The 18449-nt window shown below is 45.5% G+C and overlaps 1 protein-coding gene across 4 annotated transcripts in view; it reads right to left on the minus strand.

The window, feature by feature from the left end:
* The window catches only part of MTOR (mechanistic target of rapamycin kinase), a 115696-nt gene that overhangs the window by 31889 nt on the left and 65358 nt on the right, over positions 1–18449 (minus strand). For all 4 annotated transcript variants that reach the window (XM_032495179.1, XM_014555249.2, XM_032495177.1 and 1 more), the window contains 3 exons: positions 10180–10255; positions 7009–7148; positions 470–570 (listed from right to left, as the gene is read on the minus strand). In XM_032495179.1, coding sequence (XP_032351070.1) covers positions 470–570; positions 7009–7148; positions 10180–10255 — 317 coding nt within the window. The remainder of the gene's footprint in view (positions 1–469; positions 571–7008; positions 7149–10179; positions 10256–18449) is intronic.

The raw sequence follows: 18449 nt of genomic DNA on the forward strand, positions 1-18449 counted from the left end.
CACTTTTATATTTATTGGGAAAATTCTATAATAAAAGTTAAGACATACAAGGAGATAGATAGCTGTCTTCTCTCTTTACTCCAGCTTGGGATAAGGACATGTTGGTGGAGCTCCTGCAATCATAACGAATCGTGAGGTGGAAGCCCCATGCAAAAGCAGAAATATAGAAAAAGGCTAATGGTGATGGGGGCAGAATACAGATAAACTTGACTAAACACCTCAGTTTTCATGTGTGCTCATTGTTTTCCTTGGCTGCCCTGTGAAGAGCCATTTTCACCTATGTCTAACAAGTTAAGTCAAAACCACAAGGCAGAATGGACAGATAGAAGAGGGGAAGTGGGTACCAACTGTCTTATACTTCTACAGACCTGACATCTCTACCTGCAGCCACAGTGCCTTACTTTTCAGATGTGAGTCGCCAGCCTCACTGTCTTCACCTGGGCTGGGGTGCCTGGGAGGGAGACCTTACCTAAACCCCATGCAGCTGCAGCAGCCATCCGGGCCATCTTGGCTTGGGTCTCATCATTAACCAGGGTCCACTTTTCACAGCACTGCTGGTGGAGCTGCCCCCTGACAGAAGAGAATTACACAGTTGGGTTAACTGAAATCGTCTCCATGACCTGACCACCTTTCTCTCTGGCCCCTTGGGTTAGCTGGGGGCTGCCCAGGACCTGGATGACAGGGGCCTGACTCGAACCGGGAGCCTTTGAAGAAAAAACACTTTCGATTGAGTGACATAATTGAGAAGTGAATGGTGATTTGCTGTTTCTTGGCCTGGTGGCTCATAATTTGTCTGAGAATTAGTTTATCAAAGGTAGGGAGCATGTCTAATTCTCTGTGATGTGAAATGTCCTGAACATCTGGCCCCCTTTATAAATATTAAATAACTTCTCTCCTGTGCCAATGAACTCTGGGCTCTTTCCCTTTGGCAGGCCTACAGAGAAAGCAATCGGAAGAGACACATCTGGACATTTATTTTGGGCTTGAAGCTATAGAGAGAGCTGGCTCTTCAAAGTATTATACAAATGGTGGCAGTCTGAAATGAAACTCAAATGAAATCAATCTGCGCAGAAGGAAGAAGGCTCTACGATGGTCACATCCAGCAGAAATCCAGATGCTGCTTCCTCTCAGAATTTTGCACAACTACCACGAGTGTGGGTAGGACTATGAGACACTGAGATATGAATGGTGCTCAACAGACTCCAATGCACAAAGAGAGCGGAAGCCCTCAAGAAGAGACGTCCTGGTGACTGTTAAAACTGCTGCCCTCTCATGTGGCATTTCTGAATGAAAGGAAACAAAACTGTGCTACTGTGCAAATATGAGCCCCTGCTTCTGTGTGGGCTTCAAGACTCAGCTAGGAGACTCTTTAATCTTTCCTGCTTCTTGAAAGAGATGCTGCAGGCTGTTTTAACCCAGTATTGGGAGAGGAGTCAAGAGAAAAGGTTCAAGTTCCAAGTGGCCCAGCTCAGAAGCCTCGTGGGACATGAGTTGCACTGCACTATCAGGTGACATGGTGGGGCGGGGAAGGGGAGATGAAGATGCTAAAGTCAGTCCATGCTGAAGGGATCTGGGCTGAGCTCCCAGAAGCTGACTGGTGACCACATCTCAGAGAACTTCTCAGGGCCATTTTCCAACATTGTGGCATGGCAGTCATTAACTTTCACTGTCTCTCTGGCACATGATCAAGACAGCCAGGGACATCAGCATTCTAGCTCAATACACAGCCAAGATAAGAAAGAGAAAAGAGGAAGAGGAAGTGGGCAGCCATCCTGCCCTATGCACTTACTAAGGCTCAGGGATGGAAGCTGGATGAACCGCAGTGTTGGTTTTCTGCCATGTAAACCTGGAAACCGTCAGGCTCCAGGTCTCGCTAGAGGTTATCCTAGAGTAGTAGTTCTCGAGTTGTCATGTGCCTCATAATCCCCTGGAGGCTCCTTCACTAGATCATTGGGTGCCGTCCCTTGAGTTTCTGATTCAGGAGATCTGAACTGGGGCTTGAGAACATGCATTTCTAACAAGTTCCTAGGTGATGCTGATGCTGTGGTCCTGGGGCCACAGTTCGACAACCACTGGCTGAGAGCATTGAATAACTCATCTGGGCAACAGATTTTTGTTGGGGTCCTGCCTGGAGGTAGGGGAGGAAGTAACATGATCTCTGAATGGTCCTTCCAACCCTGGAATTCAAGTTTTTATAGCAGGTAACCACAGGCAGTTTAGTATCCCTCTGGTATTCTGTCAGGACCACCCATTTCTGTGTCATGGGTCTGGGGATTTAGTTTTGCTTTTCATCTCGAGGCAGGGAGCAAGTTCAGTGTGAAACACCACAAACTGTTACTCCAAGTGACAAAGCGGGAGCAGTGCCAGAGCAGCATCCTGGAGAGGCCCCCCTCCGCGGCGGACACAGGCACCACCCTCAAGCTGTGGCCGTGTCATGGCTGTCAGACCCTGGTCAGTAGACACAGAGGGGGGCTCCTCTTCCACAAACATTTACTACGAGTAAGGATGAAGAATATACTGAGTCCTAACTCTCTAAGGCAAGGTGAAGAACAAAATCAAATAAATAAAAAATAAGAGACTGTCTGTGGGGCAAACACTACGATGTTTTCTGACCCCTCTCACTGACACCAGGGAGGACTGGGTAAAAGGCCCGCCCTCCAAGATTCTGACTTTCCCACCTATTGCAGCGGCAAAAAGCTTAGGGAGTGTTCTTTGATGTGGAACACCTAAGTCTTGCTTGTCTACAATCTCACTCCCGAGGAATCTGTTCTCAAGGACCCAGAGGCCACATAAGGACAGTGTGCGGAGCGGGTTTACTTAGGTTCACTTCGGCTGCAGGTGTGAGTGTCTGCGCCCGGGGGCTGAGGGGCTGGGAGGCTGGTGGTGGAGGGGTGGCTGTCTCTTTAGTTAGCTTCCCCCCAGAGGAAGATGAGCGTGCGGGAAGGGGGAGGGTCTTAGCTCACTGGTAACCCCGAATCATTCCTGAGGCTGCCTCTGGTGAACACCTGCCTCAGGCATGTTCAGGATATATACTCAAAGCAAAAGCAATTTAAAAATTGCACTCTAAATAGAACTGACTGAATAAACCATATAAAAAACCTGCATATGATCAGGAAAAGAATTCTGCTTCTTTCATCTCTTTTCAAAATCTCTTTTAGTCTGCTGCATTCTTAAACTGCTTGGTCAGCATCACTAGCCACTTATACTTTATAGGTAATTATAAAACTGGATCGAATCCAAGAGCTCAGAGGTAGATGGCACTGGGTATTGCAACGTCAGGAGACCTGGCTCACCCTGTTCTTGGGGGACCTGAGGCAGGCTCTGTAACTTCCATGAGCCTAAGTTTCCCAACTGCCACACAACGGGATTAGACAAAATCACATCAAAGTCTCTCCTAACACATCCAAGCCGTCCCTACTTAACCCACCGAAGGACAGTGGTTGTCTCTAATTATGTAAAGGGGTGGGGGTGATAGGAAAGGTTTCAAGGAGGAAGAAACAGTTTAGATGGACATTGAAGGATAGGGAGAGTCTCAGAAAGTAGAAAAAGGAGCAGAAGAGGAAGTGGGTAGTTGAGGGCACTGAATGAAAGAATGCAGAGAAAAAAGACTCTGTAGGTTTGGAGAAGAGTGAATCATTTGACCAGAGCTCAGATTATGAGGTAGAGTTCACAGAGAAATGGGCCGAGGAAGTGGGCTGGAGTTACAACACGAAAGACGCTAGGCTGTAATATTTACATATAAATCCAAGGGCCATAGGGAGACACTAAGGCATTTTAGGGATTAGAATTTAATTTCAAGAATATTTATGCCTTGCTTTTTAAATCTTTCTCTTAATAACATATAGTTGTATGACAGCCAACCTGAAAATGGAAAAAAAAACCTGTTTTTTAAATAATGTGGCCAATTCTTAGCATTCTGTCCTTTTGCTTTAGATTGGTACAGTCCAACGGAGGTTGCTACAGTGATGGGAATCTTCTACACCCGCACTCTTCAACGTGGCAGCCACTAGCCACGCGTGGCACTGTATACTTGAAATGTGGTGAGTGTGAGTCCATCATTAATTCTATTAAATTTAAAAAGAGCCACACATGGCTAGTGGCTTCTATATTGGACAATGCAGTTCTAGATACTTACTGGGCATTAAAAAAAAAAGCTTTAGGTGCACAAACTAATGAAGCAGATTTGATAGAATGTCCTCAATTTATTGAGATGAATAAATATGCAATGCTAATTATAGAAATAAATAATATCACCTGAATCTCCCTAATAATGCTTAAATCAGACAAACCGATTTCAAGTAATTTTAGACTATTATCTGTATATATGTGATCCAATACCTAAAAGTAAATTCACTGACATTAAATTTTCATGCAATATAATTACAGCATCTTCTATCTTAGGAAAACAGTAATAATTTTTGATGAAATAAAATACTTACTTTATGGCAAGACAAAAATTTAAACATAAAATTTTTCTCTGCCCATTTGAGCCTTCTCCCTCCTCTGTAGTCTGTATTGTGACCTGCATTCACCAGACCTCCCTAGGAGATAACATTTCTTCTCAGTCTGGTAAAGGGTCACAAGTTGCTGTGTCTATGAAGATCCGGACTGTGTAAACTGTCAATACGTCATCTGATGTATAACTCCTTGTCTCAAAAACTGGGCTTTGAGATGCAATAGTCCTCAAAGCTTACACTCCTCAGGTTGGCTAGAATAAAATTTTCCATTGCTTTCTTAGATGACCATTAATTTTTTCATCTGCCCTTTATATTAAGAAATAAAAATAGCAATCATTTACTAAAATAATGTCTATAATTAGGTACAGAAAGAATATACGTAGTGAGAGATCATTCTTTTTAGAAGCTTTACTCTAATTTTTTCCAATAATATTTTTTAAACTTTCCAAGGTACAAAACTTCTCAACAAATAAAAATTTCCGTATACTAAATAGACTGAGGCTTACTGCTACAATGGAATGTTATACAGCCATTAAAAACAAAAGCAGCACCTACAGGTACTGATATGGAACAGTGGCCCACACTAGTTAATTGAAAAAAGAAAAAAAAAAAGGCACGAAACAGTGCACAGAGTACACCATCATAATGAACACACATGCACATTCGTGGGCCAGCCCTGTAAGTCTACACGAGGACCTGACCTTGGCGCCTGCAAGTCTGGGTGGCTGGGGGACATAGAGAAGACTTGGTTTTTACAGTCCAAATGCTTTAAAAATAAAAACATGAATACCAGAATGCAGATTAAAAAAAAAAAAAAGCCTTCAGGGACACAGGGCCCTTATGCAGGTCCACCTGGGAGGGCAGAGGCCTGCGGAATTCTGCCTCCCCTAGATGGCGCCTCGGAGGCCTGGTTTCAGGGGAACCTTGATCCGGCCTCTGAGGAGCTCTGGGTGTTCCAGCCTCACCTTCATTCTGGAAGCTCAGACTGGATTCCTTGTCCCCTCTCACTTCCACATCTAATAAGTCTCCAAGTCCTGTCAATGTCACCTCCTAAACATCTCTGGGTCCAGCCTCTTATCTGCACCCCACTGTCCCCACTCGTCCCTCTGTGCCACCATCTCCCCACTTCGGTGACCTCTGAACTGGTCTTGCCATCTTCCCTCTGGTCTCCCTTCAAGACACTCTAATTTGCTCCTTTAGGTTAAAGTTCAAACTCCTAACTTGGTCTGTAAGCCCCACTTGATCTGGCCCCTGCCTACGTCCCCTGCCCCAGCTTTTAACTCTTTTCCACATCAGACCGGACCCTCTAGCCATAATGAACTTTCAGAACCCTTAACATAATAATGTGCACACTCCTCCTCACTGTCCAGGTCTGAGTTAGAAACCACTTCTTCCTAGGAGCCTTCCAGAAACTTCCAAGCCAGATTCAGGGCCCCTTCTTATATCCCACAGCCCCCTGGGCTTCCCCTTTATAACTGCATTCACCCTGTACCACAGCAGCCTGGTTGTTGGCCCTGAAAGCTCTGGGATGGCAGGGGCTGTGTCCTCAGGGCCCAGCACAGACACTGGCAATGAGTAAGTGCTCAATAAGGACTGGCCCAATGAGTAAAGGGGTACCTCAGTCTCAAATGCAAGAGTAAGTAGAGATAATCTGCTTGTGGGGAGGAAGGCTGGCATTTAACTGTTTAGAACTGTAGTTAAACTACTTAATGACTGTAGTATGGCATTTTGTTTTAGTTATTTCAAAAAAACTGCACTTGATGCTGGAAAACAGAATGGGGACCACTTTTCCTTCAATGTCCCCCAACAACTCCCCAGACCCAGATCCAGGCAAGTGTTCTCAGTTAAGCATCACTGTTGCTCCGACCTGGAGTACCTTTTTCCCTCTCCCCACTCTCTTTCACCTGTCTCCCAATCTTAGTCCTTCCTCCGGGGAGAACTGTAAGACCATCCCCTCCCTTCTTGGGTCTTTCAAAGTTGTCTGCTCAGCCCATTGACCCTGTGCTCTCAGGCTTTAATCCCTGCTTGTCTCAGCCTCACAAAGGAGGAGGTCTTGTTTTCTGTGTCTTTTTTATCTCAGGAGCCTGGCAGAGTGCTGAGCACGTGGTATGCATTCAATAAAGGTGAAGCACCTGAAGAGAGCAGTCATTTTTTTCTTCTTTCCTAAAATCATTAGCAAGAGGTAATAAAGGAAAGAAAAAAATCAAGGTGGTAGAGTGAATGAGGTCTTGATTGTCAGTCAGTCAAGGTCAAGGGGCAGAGAGAAGGACTAGGTGTCGATCCAAGGAGCACACCCACACCTGTCCTGTCCTAGAGCATTACAAAGTTTAAGTTAAAAAAAGAAAAAAGAAAAAAGAGCCTTTCTATTTAGCACTGAGACAGAACAGAGAAAGTAAAAAACACCGAAGTGATAGATGATTCCTGGGAAAATACCAAGTGAAACAAAAATGACAGTCTTGGGTGAGAACTCAGTTCAGGAGAAGCCTTTCAAATGCAAAGATCAGAGATGAGGCCCCAGCAGCCACTCAGCCATCATCCTGCTGCAGCTCACCATTCCCCCAAGGCCTCGAGGCAGCGCATGCGGCCCAGCATCAGCTCTGGGTCATCCTTGTTGGTGTCCATCTTCTTGTCGTAGGCCACAAGAGCATCCTCCCACTCATGCAGTTTCTCATACCAGGTAGCCTGGATCTCCTGCCAAGCGGAAAAGAAAGAGGACTGTCGTGAGGCACAGGGAACATAGGGGTGCTTTTTTTAATCCACACACTTTCTTTCCGGAGTGTGCTGTGTTGTATGCGTGACACTTCACCTATCACAGCACACCTTGGCTTTGACAGAGAAGAACTTCAGCAATCTGGAGGGATGTCTGGTGCTGGTGGAAATGCTGGTTCCTTGGCACAGTGATGGAATGGAATGAGCTCAGGATAATGCAATGGAATGAGCCCGGGATAATGTGAGAGCAGATGTCAGGCCAGGCCTCCCCCCATCGCTTCCTGCCCAGACACAGGAGTCACCAGAACTCCAGCATGCAGGGACACAAGGAGAGGGGAAATCATTTGGGACAGCAGGAAGCCCCGACCAGGGCTCCTGTAAGGATGCCAAGGCCGGGATCTGCTGGAATGCTGACGGCGGGCCACATGGCAGGGATGGCAGCTGCCTTCCTGATGAGGCCAGAAAGACCAGGCCACATCTGCATATTTGCTGGAGGAAAACAGCTCACTTCTTAAAAGCTCTTGATTCCCTGTATTTCTTAATGCATTTTAAAACTTTCAGGAAATAATAATTTAAAACACAATATAACACTACCACTTAAAATTCTTTGGAAAAACCTTCCTCCCTTCTTCTAGAGTCTCCCAGCCAATGTTCCCTCCTGCTTAGCACCTGGCAGCTTTACCAGTGGCAGGGGCCAAAAGGACGGATTCCATTACCCAGCAGATGGCGTGCCACGCTGAAATTCAGTGTCGGCCACGTGAACAGGGGGTGCTGCGGTGTAGAAGCTGCAGACTACGGCTCTCAAAACGGCCTGGGGATCACTTTATGTCTCTGTCTGCCCTCCATCTGCCCCCAGCCTCAGTCTGTCTCCTGGGCTTCCTTATCACCAGCTTAGTAAACGACTGTTTCTCTACCAGGCCAGGTGAGTGGCTCTCCAGGGATTTCTTTAACAACAACATGCTTCTGCAGTGAAATTTGTATGATATAATGTAGGACGCACACTGGTTTCCCCCATTACCCGCCTCTCCTTTCTGAATAAAAACGTCATTTGAGCAGCACAGGCACTGACAGCCACGCTGCCATGCCCCCTGAAAGGCGCTTTTCTCCTTGGACCCCTGTGAGGAGGCCATCCCTATTTTAGGGAGTTGACTTGTGCCTACTTCCCCTTGTTGGCTGCAGCAGGGCCAGTCCTCTCTGTTGCCCTTGTCCCAATTCTGCTGCCGTAACAGCCCTTTCCCCGATGTCTGTGCACAGCTGAGTTTGCCAAAACGGGCTCTGTGGAGAGTGAAACCCCTAAGCTTTATTGCCCAAGCTTGTTTAGAATTACGTCTCTCTACTACGCCTAAATATACAAGAGAAAACTTAGAGATGAAAGAGTGACTGCAGACTGTAAAGTCAAAACCTCTTATGTTAAAAAGCAACACTGGTAAATTTCCCATTTTGAATTTCTATACTGGGTGGAAAAAAAAAGGCTAATGACTAATATAGGGCATCCACTCAGAATGAAGAAGCAGAGAATAGAGGGAATGGCATATGGAGCAGGTCAGGTAGGGGGCAGGATATTTTGAATTGCAATAGATTGCAGAAACTATAAGGCTTAAGCAATGAATCACACGAAATTCTAATGAGATTGCTGTTACATAAATTGTGCTGAGAAAGTGCAGGCTCTGCCAAGAAAAAGCAAACCATTGTCAAGCTTAATATGATTCAGCTACCTAAATATAACGGAAAATCCACCATGGGCTTAGCAATAATCCTAGAGCTAATGGCCGCCTTTGGAACCTGGAGACGGGGGAGCTTTTCATATAAGGTTGGCACTCTGAGCCAGTGGGGTATAAAATCACCTGAACACCAGATGTTTATGGAATCCTTGTTTCAATTACTGTGGTCTAAGCTCTAAGGCTATCAAAGGAGAGGACATCTCTGTCTGGGAAGACTACATTAAGTGCCCTCTCTGCTTGACTTGTTTCCTTCTGCAAATAAGCATTGTGGCAAAGATGGATGAGACACAGTCCTTTCTGTTTTGTCATCTTGGAGGTGCCTTCTTAGTCTAGTTACAGATACGCGTTCAAAATGGCAGAATATTCCCTTAGAGTTTCAGTCCAATTCATCAGCTCTTGTGTGAGGCAAAAGCCTGTGAAGTAGTCAGTTTTCTCTGCTCTAACACACTAGGCTCTTGATTAAGGCAAACCAGAGTAGTGACCTACACGACTAATAAAATGTTCCTCATCAAATATATGGACCCAGAACTTTCTTGACCTTCCAGGAAGTCAATGCTAAGTTGATTAAGTCGATGCTTTATATATGGCTAGGAAGTTACCAAAGCACTCTCCCAGGACCACAGAGAGTAACGGAAACGTTTTAATATTAGTAGGGCAAAGATGGCCGGGGAGAAGCAGCTATGTAAGCAATAATGAAATGGAACAATCCCTCAATATCAGGTATAAATTATAGCATATGTTTTTTGGAGAATGAGCCATGGCCTTTTCTGAAGTATGTACTGAGCCTTAACTATGGGCAGTGGCAATGCTGGCTGTCATGGACAACACAAAGATAACTCGGGTCAGGGTTAAACACCTGGGTTCTGACACCAGACTGCCTGGGTTCAAGTCCTGGTTCTTCCATTCATTCACTCTGTCAGCTCAGGTAAGGCTGTCATCGTGTTGGGACCAGTCTCATCTGTAAAATGAGTACCTATTCATAGGGTTGCTGTGAGGACTGAATTAGACGAAGCATATAAAGCACATAGCAAAGGGCTAGGTGCACGCTGAGACTCTGATAAAAATAAGTTATTACTGTTAATTAGATTCTGTCCTTATGATCTCTGTTCAGTTTGAATACACTCCATACAGCCACTGTCCCCTTTAACCTCAACATACAGGGAAGTCAGCAGCAGACCGTTAACAACTGGGAAAAAACCAGAAAAGGAAAGTGACTTTCTCAAGTTCACGGCCTAGTGCCTCCCTAGCCAGGTGGCTGCCTCTTGCTTTTCTAAAAGGAATGAGGCACTTACCAGCTCTCCAAAGTGTTTCATGGCATATTCCAATACCCCGGCAGCTGCCTCTGGCTGCTGTAGCTTATTATTAATGCTGGGAAAACAAAAAGAAGAGGTGATTACTCTCAATATGTTGGAGGGTGGGAGGCGCAGGTTCATTTGTGGGTAGATGACTCAACAGCCTGTTGGGGACGATGTCTTACAGACACAGAAAGAGCATCAATTATCTATTACCACCCAGAAAGCTCAGCCTGCGTGGTTTCATCTTGATCCCATCTTTCTAATTTTGTCAGGGTAACATTTGGTGGACAGGAAGCCTTGCCTGCTCTGGGGCCCAGGCCCCTCGTCCAACTAGCAGGCTGGTTTCCTCTTGGGTATTATGCATCAGGCAGCACACGTCTGCTTTTTAATTGAAAACCCTGGCTCCAGAACCATCCCTGTGGTAGAACACAACCAGATGAGGGACCTTGAACTTTTAACTTCCACTTCTTCTCATCAGTTGTCTTCAGTAATAAGAAAACCTGAAATGAATGAAAATCATCAGGTTCTGTGGGTGACACAGAAGTGGCACTGAGGCTGGGTCATCCACGTCAATGACAGAGAACCCCGGGGACGCAGCTGTGTTGACTGCTCCCCTGGTGGAGCCCACCTCTTTCAAATTTAGGTGCCTCCTTAGTCTATCCTCAAGGACCATGCCCTACCTCTGCAGCAGGCTGTGAAGGGACCACATCCCAAGTCACTTGCCTGGTCTCTGGTGGAGAGGTGCTTTTCATAACAACACACAAGTTTGCTGATGTCATTTGTGGGCAGTATATGGCCAGTTGGGGCTGGAGGACTGCAACTATACTGGGGCAACTAGGCAGGAAGGCTGGAAGGCTTGCAAAGAGGTCCCGAGAGTAGGGGAGCTACAAGGCTCAGACCCTTGTTCCAATAGGAACTTATGTAAGAGGGTAACAGCACCTAACCCAGTGGCTAAACGGCTAAATGTAAGCTTGAGTTATGGAAGGAAGGAAAAGAGGGAGGGAGCAGGCTTGAGAAAGTTACAGGACAACAACAACCATCTCTGTTCATACGGAGGGAGCAAAATGTGACAGACCAACTTGGGAGTCTAGACTGGTTTAACGAGCTAGGATTCAGATTATTGCCCTAAGTACAAACTGTCTACTTGACTAGAATTTAATTTTTAAGCGGTTTTGGGAAATTCCAGGATTTGGGTTCAATGTGGTAATATGGCAAGAGATTGCTGTTATAAAATATTATTTTTAAAATTCAAATTCCACCACATTTCTTCCAATAAAACCAGGAGGGAACTGCCCAGAAATCTGATGAACTGGAGAAGTTAACATTTGTGAAAGTAATAATCTAATGCCTCATGTTTGCAAAGCACATTTCAAATAATCTCTTCACCGTATCGCTCCTTTGACCTCACACATCCCTAAGAGACTGGAAAGGGAAAGGCGTCATTAGTCCTGTTTTACTTCTGGGGAGGCCAAGGCCTGTGAGGGCAGTGATGTTCCCCAAGGCCCACAATAAATGGGGACAGTCCCCATATGATCTGAAGCAATCTTATGTCTCTTTTTTGTTAAGGGGAGGCAGTGGGTGGAACAGCTTTGGGTTCAGTCAGAAGACTTGGATTTCAATTTCTGAAGGTCCAGTTCTGCTACTCATAAGCCGTGTGGCTGTAAGTAAGGCACATTCATGAGTTTTAAATTTCTCATTTATAAAATGGGGCTAACACTACCTCCTTCACAGGTTTCTTCAGGGAATTAAGTGAAATATGGATGCGAAATTGCTAAGCAGACCCTTATAAATACTTCTTCCTTTAACTGTTTTTGTCCAAGGATACAAGTTTCTAGAAGCTTAGTTATATGTTTGTGTGCAGAAAAAACACAGGTCTGAGGCTGAGGCCTGAGCCAGCACTAGGAAGTCATCCATCCCAAATTCATCTTGAACACGGCTACTTGAGTTGCGTGTCCAAGCTCTAGGCTCCAGGCTCTGCAACCAGAGGCAAAAGGAACTGCACAGACGTCCTCTCCTCTGCCCACAGGCAACCTCGCGTGGGATCTATGGGGTGGACTTTTGTGTGGGTCCTAAGCACAGCAATGAGCCAGAATTCTCCATTCTCCGTTCTTCCGCTGCAGGATTTGAAAGTGTTTTTAATTTCAAAGTGAAGCGGTAACATCATGGTTTTCCTTAGGAAGCTGGGTAAGATTTTTTTCTAAGCTGAAAATGAAAAGCCAAGTCCAAAGGGACTAACTGCACTCCATGTTCATTGTTTCCCATTCCTCTTGGCCTCGTAAGCCAGGTTCTCAACTCTACTGCTCACTCACACAGGGCTGGCTGAACTGTGTTAATAATTAATATTACTGGGTATAGATTGCGATTATCTAGTTCCTTGAGCCCAAATAAAGATTTTGGAAGTATACAAGACATGAAAAAAGAAAGCCAGGATATATTCTATATATTATATTATAATCAAATGTGTAATATATCATATATAACTATATATAATTACCTATTCAATACATTATTTTTATTCCTAGTGTGGACTATTGGGATGGCTCTGGTAGGAATATAAGCTGTTCTGATAAGGAAGATAAGGAAAGTATTCTTTGCCTGAACCAAAAGAAGTTAACTCTAAGAATTAGACATAAAAATCCAGGAGTTCTAACAACTGTCTTCCAATTTTATTACCAAAACTTGCCTCACTCAGGGGATAAAGCAACACAAGCCCAAAAGCAACCGAAGCCTCTTCCCACTCCACTCTCCTACTTGTTATAAAGAGGACAATTTTACAAGAAACTGATCAAAGTCAGGACATCTTGACTAGAGACCTCAGAGGAGAAACACAGATTTTACCTTAACATTGCTATGGCTCTGATATACCTCCCCTAAGGACAGACCAACAGAGCTTTGCAAATTTAAAAAGAAAACCTGTCACATGGCCCCAGCTCCTTTTAAGAGAAAGTCCAAATAAGTCATCTGCATGGTACTTCCTGCTTGAATATGGGCAGAGGCAGGCGAGGATGCAGACAGAACCTGGTGGGAAGGAAAGAGAGGGGCTGGATGCATTGAGGAACTGCTGACCAGGGCTCAGTCAATGGCCGGGAAACCTGGGGCTGTACCTTCAGATGCATGAAAAGCTCTTGTCCAACAGTAAGGACAGTCACTGAAAAATTACATCTTGCTTATTCTCTCCTCCCCTCTGATTTCATTTTACTTTCCTCTACAACTTTCTCCCTAAATATATTTCTCTCTCCTTTCCTTCCATGGAGTCCCCCACACATGTCTCCAAGGCCACTGGAGAAAGTAATCTCGGGGTGGAGGTTCTGGAGGTCCTCCTGCTGCTCAGTGAGTCTGTTATCTTGTTTGGGATCTTAGCTTTTCCCGATTCCTCCACGGCTCTGGCACACTTCATTATGAGAGATAGTGGATTATAACAACAAAAAGGTAACCTAAATTTACTGAGCACTCACTGTGTGTGCCAGGCACCATGCTTATTACTGCTAATTCATGTTATCTTAAACTTTGAAGTAGATACTGTAGTTAATATTCCCATTTTACATATAAAGAAACTGGCCCAGCAGGGCATCCTTTCCCTTAAAAACTGTACCATTAAAAGGATCTGAAGTATTTATTTATATTTATACAATGGAATACTACTCAGCCATAAAGAATACAAAATAATGCCATTTGCAGCAACATGGATGGACCTGGAGATTACCATTCTACGTGAAGTAAGCCAGAAAGAGAAAGCAAAGTACTGTATGATAGCACTTAAATGTGGAATCTTAAAAAAAAAAAAGACAAACAAACTTATTTACAAAAGAGAAACATACTCACAGACACAGAAAACAAACTTATGGTTACCAGCGGAGAAGAGGGTGGTAAGGGATAAATTGGGAGTTTGAGATTTGCAGACACTAATATATATATAAAATAGATAAACAACAAGTTCATACTGTATAGCACAGGGAACTATATGCAATATCTTGCAGCAACTTATGGTGAAAAAGAATATGAAAACAAATACATGTATGTTCATGTATGACTGAAGCATTATGCTGTACACCAGAAATTGACAAAACATTGTAAACTGACTATACTTCAATTAAAAAAAATACATCTATATATACAAAAAAGAAAAAGAAAAAAAAAAAGATCTGAAGTAATAACTAAGGGTACAGCTCTGCAGTGGGAGAGAAGTGTGTTAGCTCTCTACTCTTGGCATCAGTAGGCACCCAGTAAATACTTGTAAAATAAGTGAATGAAGGCCTGGGATGGGATGTTTCAATTAGCTAACTCTGTATATAACTTGCCTTACAGGAGAGAGAAGCCCAAAAGAACTCTACTGCACCTTCATTTAACTGTCTCACCGATGCTGTGGCTAACACTCCGCTCTGCCCCCTAAGCTCCCATTCCCTATTCTTTATTTCTTTTCAGAAGCTATTGCTATGTTCCATGCCTCCCAGCTTGACAGTCTGCACGTGGCCGCAGTGGGCTCTTCCAAGGCAGCTTGTTGGGGGCTGCCAGGCTTAGGGACAGCGCCCAGACTGAAAACTGGGGGGCAAATAAGCCTCCATGGAAACTTAGCAGTTCCCAGTCACTAAGTCCCCAGTCTCCTGCTTACTTGGGTGACACAGGTCTGTCCTGTGAAACATTCCCCCTTTTAAATTCAGGCTGTACGTGTGGCTCATGTGCAGAAATCACCTCTGCTCACAGGCCCCCTTAATGAGGAGCCCTTGTTTTATAGGGCAGCTGGGAGTTTTCTACAGCCCGTTCTGTAAACGCTCCCTTGTGTGCCCCAGAGTCTTTCCCTATTAATGCTGGAGGCTTATAAAGAGCAAACTGTTCAAAGCCCCAGCCCAACAGCAGGGGAGTGCTTAATGATCCAAACCAGACTTCACTGTCGCTGGGACGGCTAATAAACGAGTTTAGGGAGATGGAGGCATAGGTACTAACGTGCCCATGACAACAGTGTGCAGAAATGACAGGTGGACCAGAGCTCCTCTCTCCTCTCTCTGCTCACTGAGGCCAGGAGGAAAAGACAGCTGCAGTGCGAGGACTTTCTAAGCTAGTGGACCCCATCCTGCTGCTGTCTTAACGTGGGTGTGGGATGTATTTGTACCCTACTCCATTTTCCAGTGAGAACACTCAGTTGAGATCTTGTGGAGTGTGAATCTACAGAGCAAACAGATGCTCTCTATCCACAGAATAAAACGCAGAGCCCACAGATAAACCTGGTGTTAGAAATACAATGAAGAGAGCCAGACAGGAAAACACAATGACTTAGGATATCAAGAGAGGAAGAGGCAATTATTCAGACATCGTCACTCATTCGTTCCCCGCCTCCCCTCCTCCATCCTAAGATTTAATTTTTATTAAAGGAAGCTGTCTTGAAGAGCTTGAAACTGGGAAAATTCTGGACAATTGAGGGAGATGCTTTCTAGAGTTGAGCAGAATTAACAAATAAGAATAAGAAATTGCCTCAGTGCCTTCTCTACCAAACAGCCTACACCAAGCATCTTTTCTCCACTATCCAAAAATCTCTTCCCAGATGTAGGGAAAAGGGGGAGGCTGAGTAAGGACCCAGATGTGAAGGAGGTTCCCATTGCCTGGGCGTCTCCTTGCCAGGAGTGACGGCCGAGAAGCTGGTGCTGGGAGCGGGGCCTGCTTCCTTCCCACAACTTTCCCCTTCGAGTTTCTCCTCAGTGCTTTTCACAGGCAGGTGGTGACCAGTGTCACTGAGGATGAGACTGAAGAAAGAATGAGTGACTAATTGCTCAAGGTTTGCTGACCCCTTAGCAAACCAACAGGAGAGTGTCTGGCTTGGCATCCAGATGCCACCCCTACCACCTGAAGAGAAACCTGAACTCTGTTGTTTCCTAAGTCATTGCTCCGCAGGCTTCTGGACAGGCAGCAAGTCCAAGGTCATCTGGCTATCGACCTCATCCCTTAGCCTTGGCACTCTGGTGACCTTCAGCTCTTAAGAGCGAAGCGAGGCAGGATTACCCAACACGAGCCCGAGCCCGAGTCAGGAGGCCAGGCAAACGAGGAGCATCTGCGGGCAATCTGGGGGACCACTCAGGCTTTCCTAGTGCTCCCAGCAGGAATTTAGGAGAACATTATGCACTTGCTTCCCAAATGGCTCTGGGCCTTTTCTCCTGTCTATTTCTAGTGCAGGCCATGGTCTGCATTTTATTTGGTTCCCTGTCAAGTAGAAATTCTCTGAATTCCCTTGCTGCTGGGCTGGTGACACATGCAATGCAGCTGACAGGGACCTCGGCAGGTCTGGCTGAAGAGCTCCTGACCAGCTAAGCTGAGGCCAAGTAGACACTGCTTCGGGTCCTCACCACTGGATCAAGCAGTGTTTCTTATTTCTCTCACAGAGTGGTAACTGCTTCAGATCATCCCCGGCACCTCTTCTGGCACCAAGACTTAGCACTGTGCCTAACATATGACTAAAAGCAAGACAGCGTGATTCCCGTCAGCGCCAGGAAGATCTGGGGCTGGGGGGCCTGATGTTTTCATCAGGCAGTTACCCTGGGACTCTGGGTGCAGGATGGACCGGGGAGCTCGAGGATGTGAGAGTCTGTTTTTGAGTAGGGTGACTTAAAAGTGACAGGACGGCAGTGAAGACAGAAGGCAATGTGAGAACATCTGAACTATGAGGCGGAGAAAGGCGGTGAGGGATGATTTAAACACAGATAGTAGAGAAAGCAAAGGGGCCTGGCAGGCCTTGGAGTTCCCCACTTAAAGCCAGAGTCAAGTGATGAAACAGTACCCCGGGGTCAGGCAGGTCAGACTTTCCTTTCTTGCTTTAGGAGCTTGAGAATAAAAAAGCCAGAATGCTAACATCTGTATAGATTAGGGAAAGGAGAGACAAAAAAAAAAAATCCTATCTTTTCATAACTGATGGGGGAGGCATAGCTTTTTTTTTAATTAAGAAAAATTTGGGGGAGGGAAGTTCACTACAATATAATCACCTTCCCAAAATACTACTTCTGCCTATGCATATTCTATATAAATACTTATGGCATACATAGGGCGAGCCAGAGTGATCACTTAATTTTGTATTCTGTTTTTTCACATATCATAGGCATTTCCCACTTGATCCAGAATCTTCATAATTAACTTTTATCAGCTGCAAAAGACTGTCATACAGCTGCCGGACCCCACGTTTATGTAACCAGTCTCGCGGGCGCACCCTGGTGGCCGGGGGAGAGCAGCACCAGTTCAGTCCGGGGCACTGGGAGTGTGGCAGGAGCGCCCACTCGTGCTCAGTAAGTGATCTGTCCTGCAGAAGCCTGCAGGGTCAGCTCTGGGAGTCAGGGTGCCCTCTCTGAGCACGAACACAGTGCTCAGCAATGACCAGGCAAGCTGCCCCATTTCACACATCAGCCCCAGGCACCTCCTGGCTGGATGCGGGGCCTGGGCGCCCCAGCAACGCCAGCCTTGTAAGGCTGAGAGGCTGCACAGCCCCGGAGCGTCAAAGCGCACGGTTTGTGCTGGCCGGGTTTCCAACCCACGGGCCTGTCAGAGGCGTGCTGTAAAAATGATGAATGGCTGTCACACTTCCAAGGCTCTGGCTGATTTAGGGAGCCACTGGCGGGTGCATCACTCCCAGCATGTCAGCCAGTTAATTACTTCCAACTTTATCTTTCTTGTCAACACTTCTTGACAAATTGGCCATTATCTTTTTCTTCTACAACAATGAGCACTGCTCCTTTTCTGGTGATGCCTGGAGGTTTTTCTCCTCCATTCTGCACCTTCATATCCAGAGTGAAATGAAGATCTCTGGGAGAGACGATCAGGAAGCAGCAGCTGTCAGGGAAAGGAAGGCGGGAAGGAACAAAGCGCGGAAGGCTGACAGATTGAATCCAGAGCTGATTTTCAACTACCCTGACTCAAAGTAGAGTTGATATTTTGGGAAAAATCCTGATTTCCTAGCTTTGGCAGCGTCCAAGAACTCTGACTCAGTCTATTATACGGATGAAGTTGGGAAACAAAAATTAAATAAGCTGGCATCCAGCGACTTGGCAGCTTTGAACTCTCTACAACTTATAATTGTGTGAGCAGATGTGAGCAGGCCTTCTATTCCAGTAAGGAGTTAGGCCACATTGTAGAAATACTGATGCCTGTCCTGGGATGAGGAGAAGGAAACAATATGCCTTCCTTCTCGGTAAGGAAAAGCTGACAGAAGAGGACCATGACACACTACAACTGAATTATTAAGATTCATGCCAATGAGATGTCCAAAAGAATTCTGAGAGACTAATGGTGCCAGC

The sequence above is a fragment of the Camelus ferus genome, chromosome 13 (assembly GCF_009834535.1).
Source record: "Camelus ferus isolate YT-003-E chromosome 13, BCGSAC_Cfer_1.0, whole genome shotgun sequence".
NCBI classification, from domain to species: domain Eukaryota; kingdom Metazoa; phylum Chordata; class Mammalia; order Artiodactyla; family Camelidae; genus Camelus; species Camelus ferus.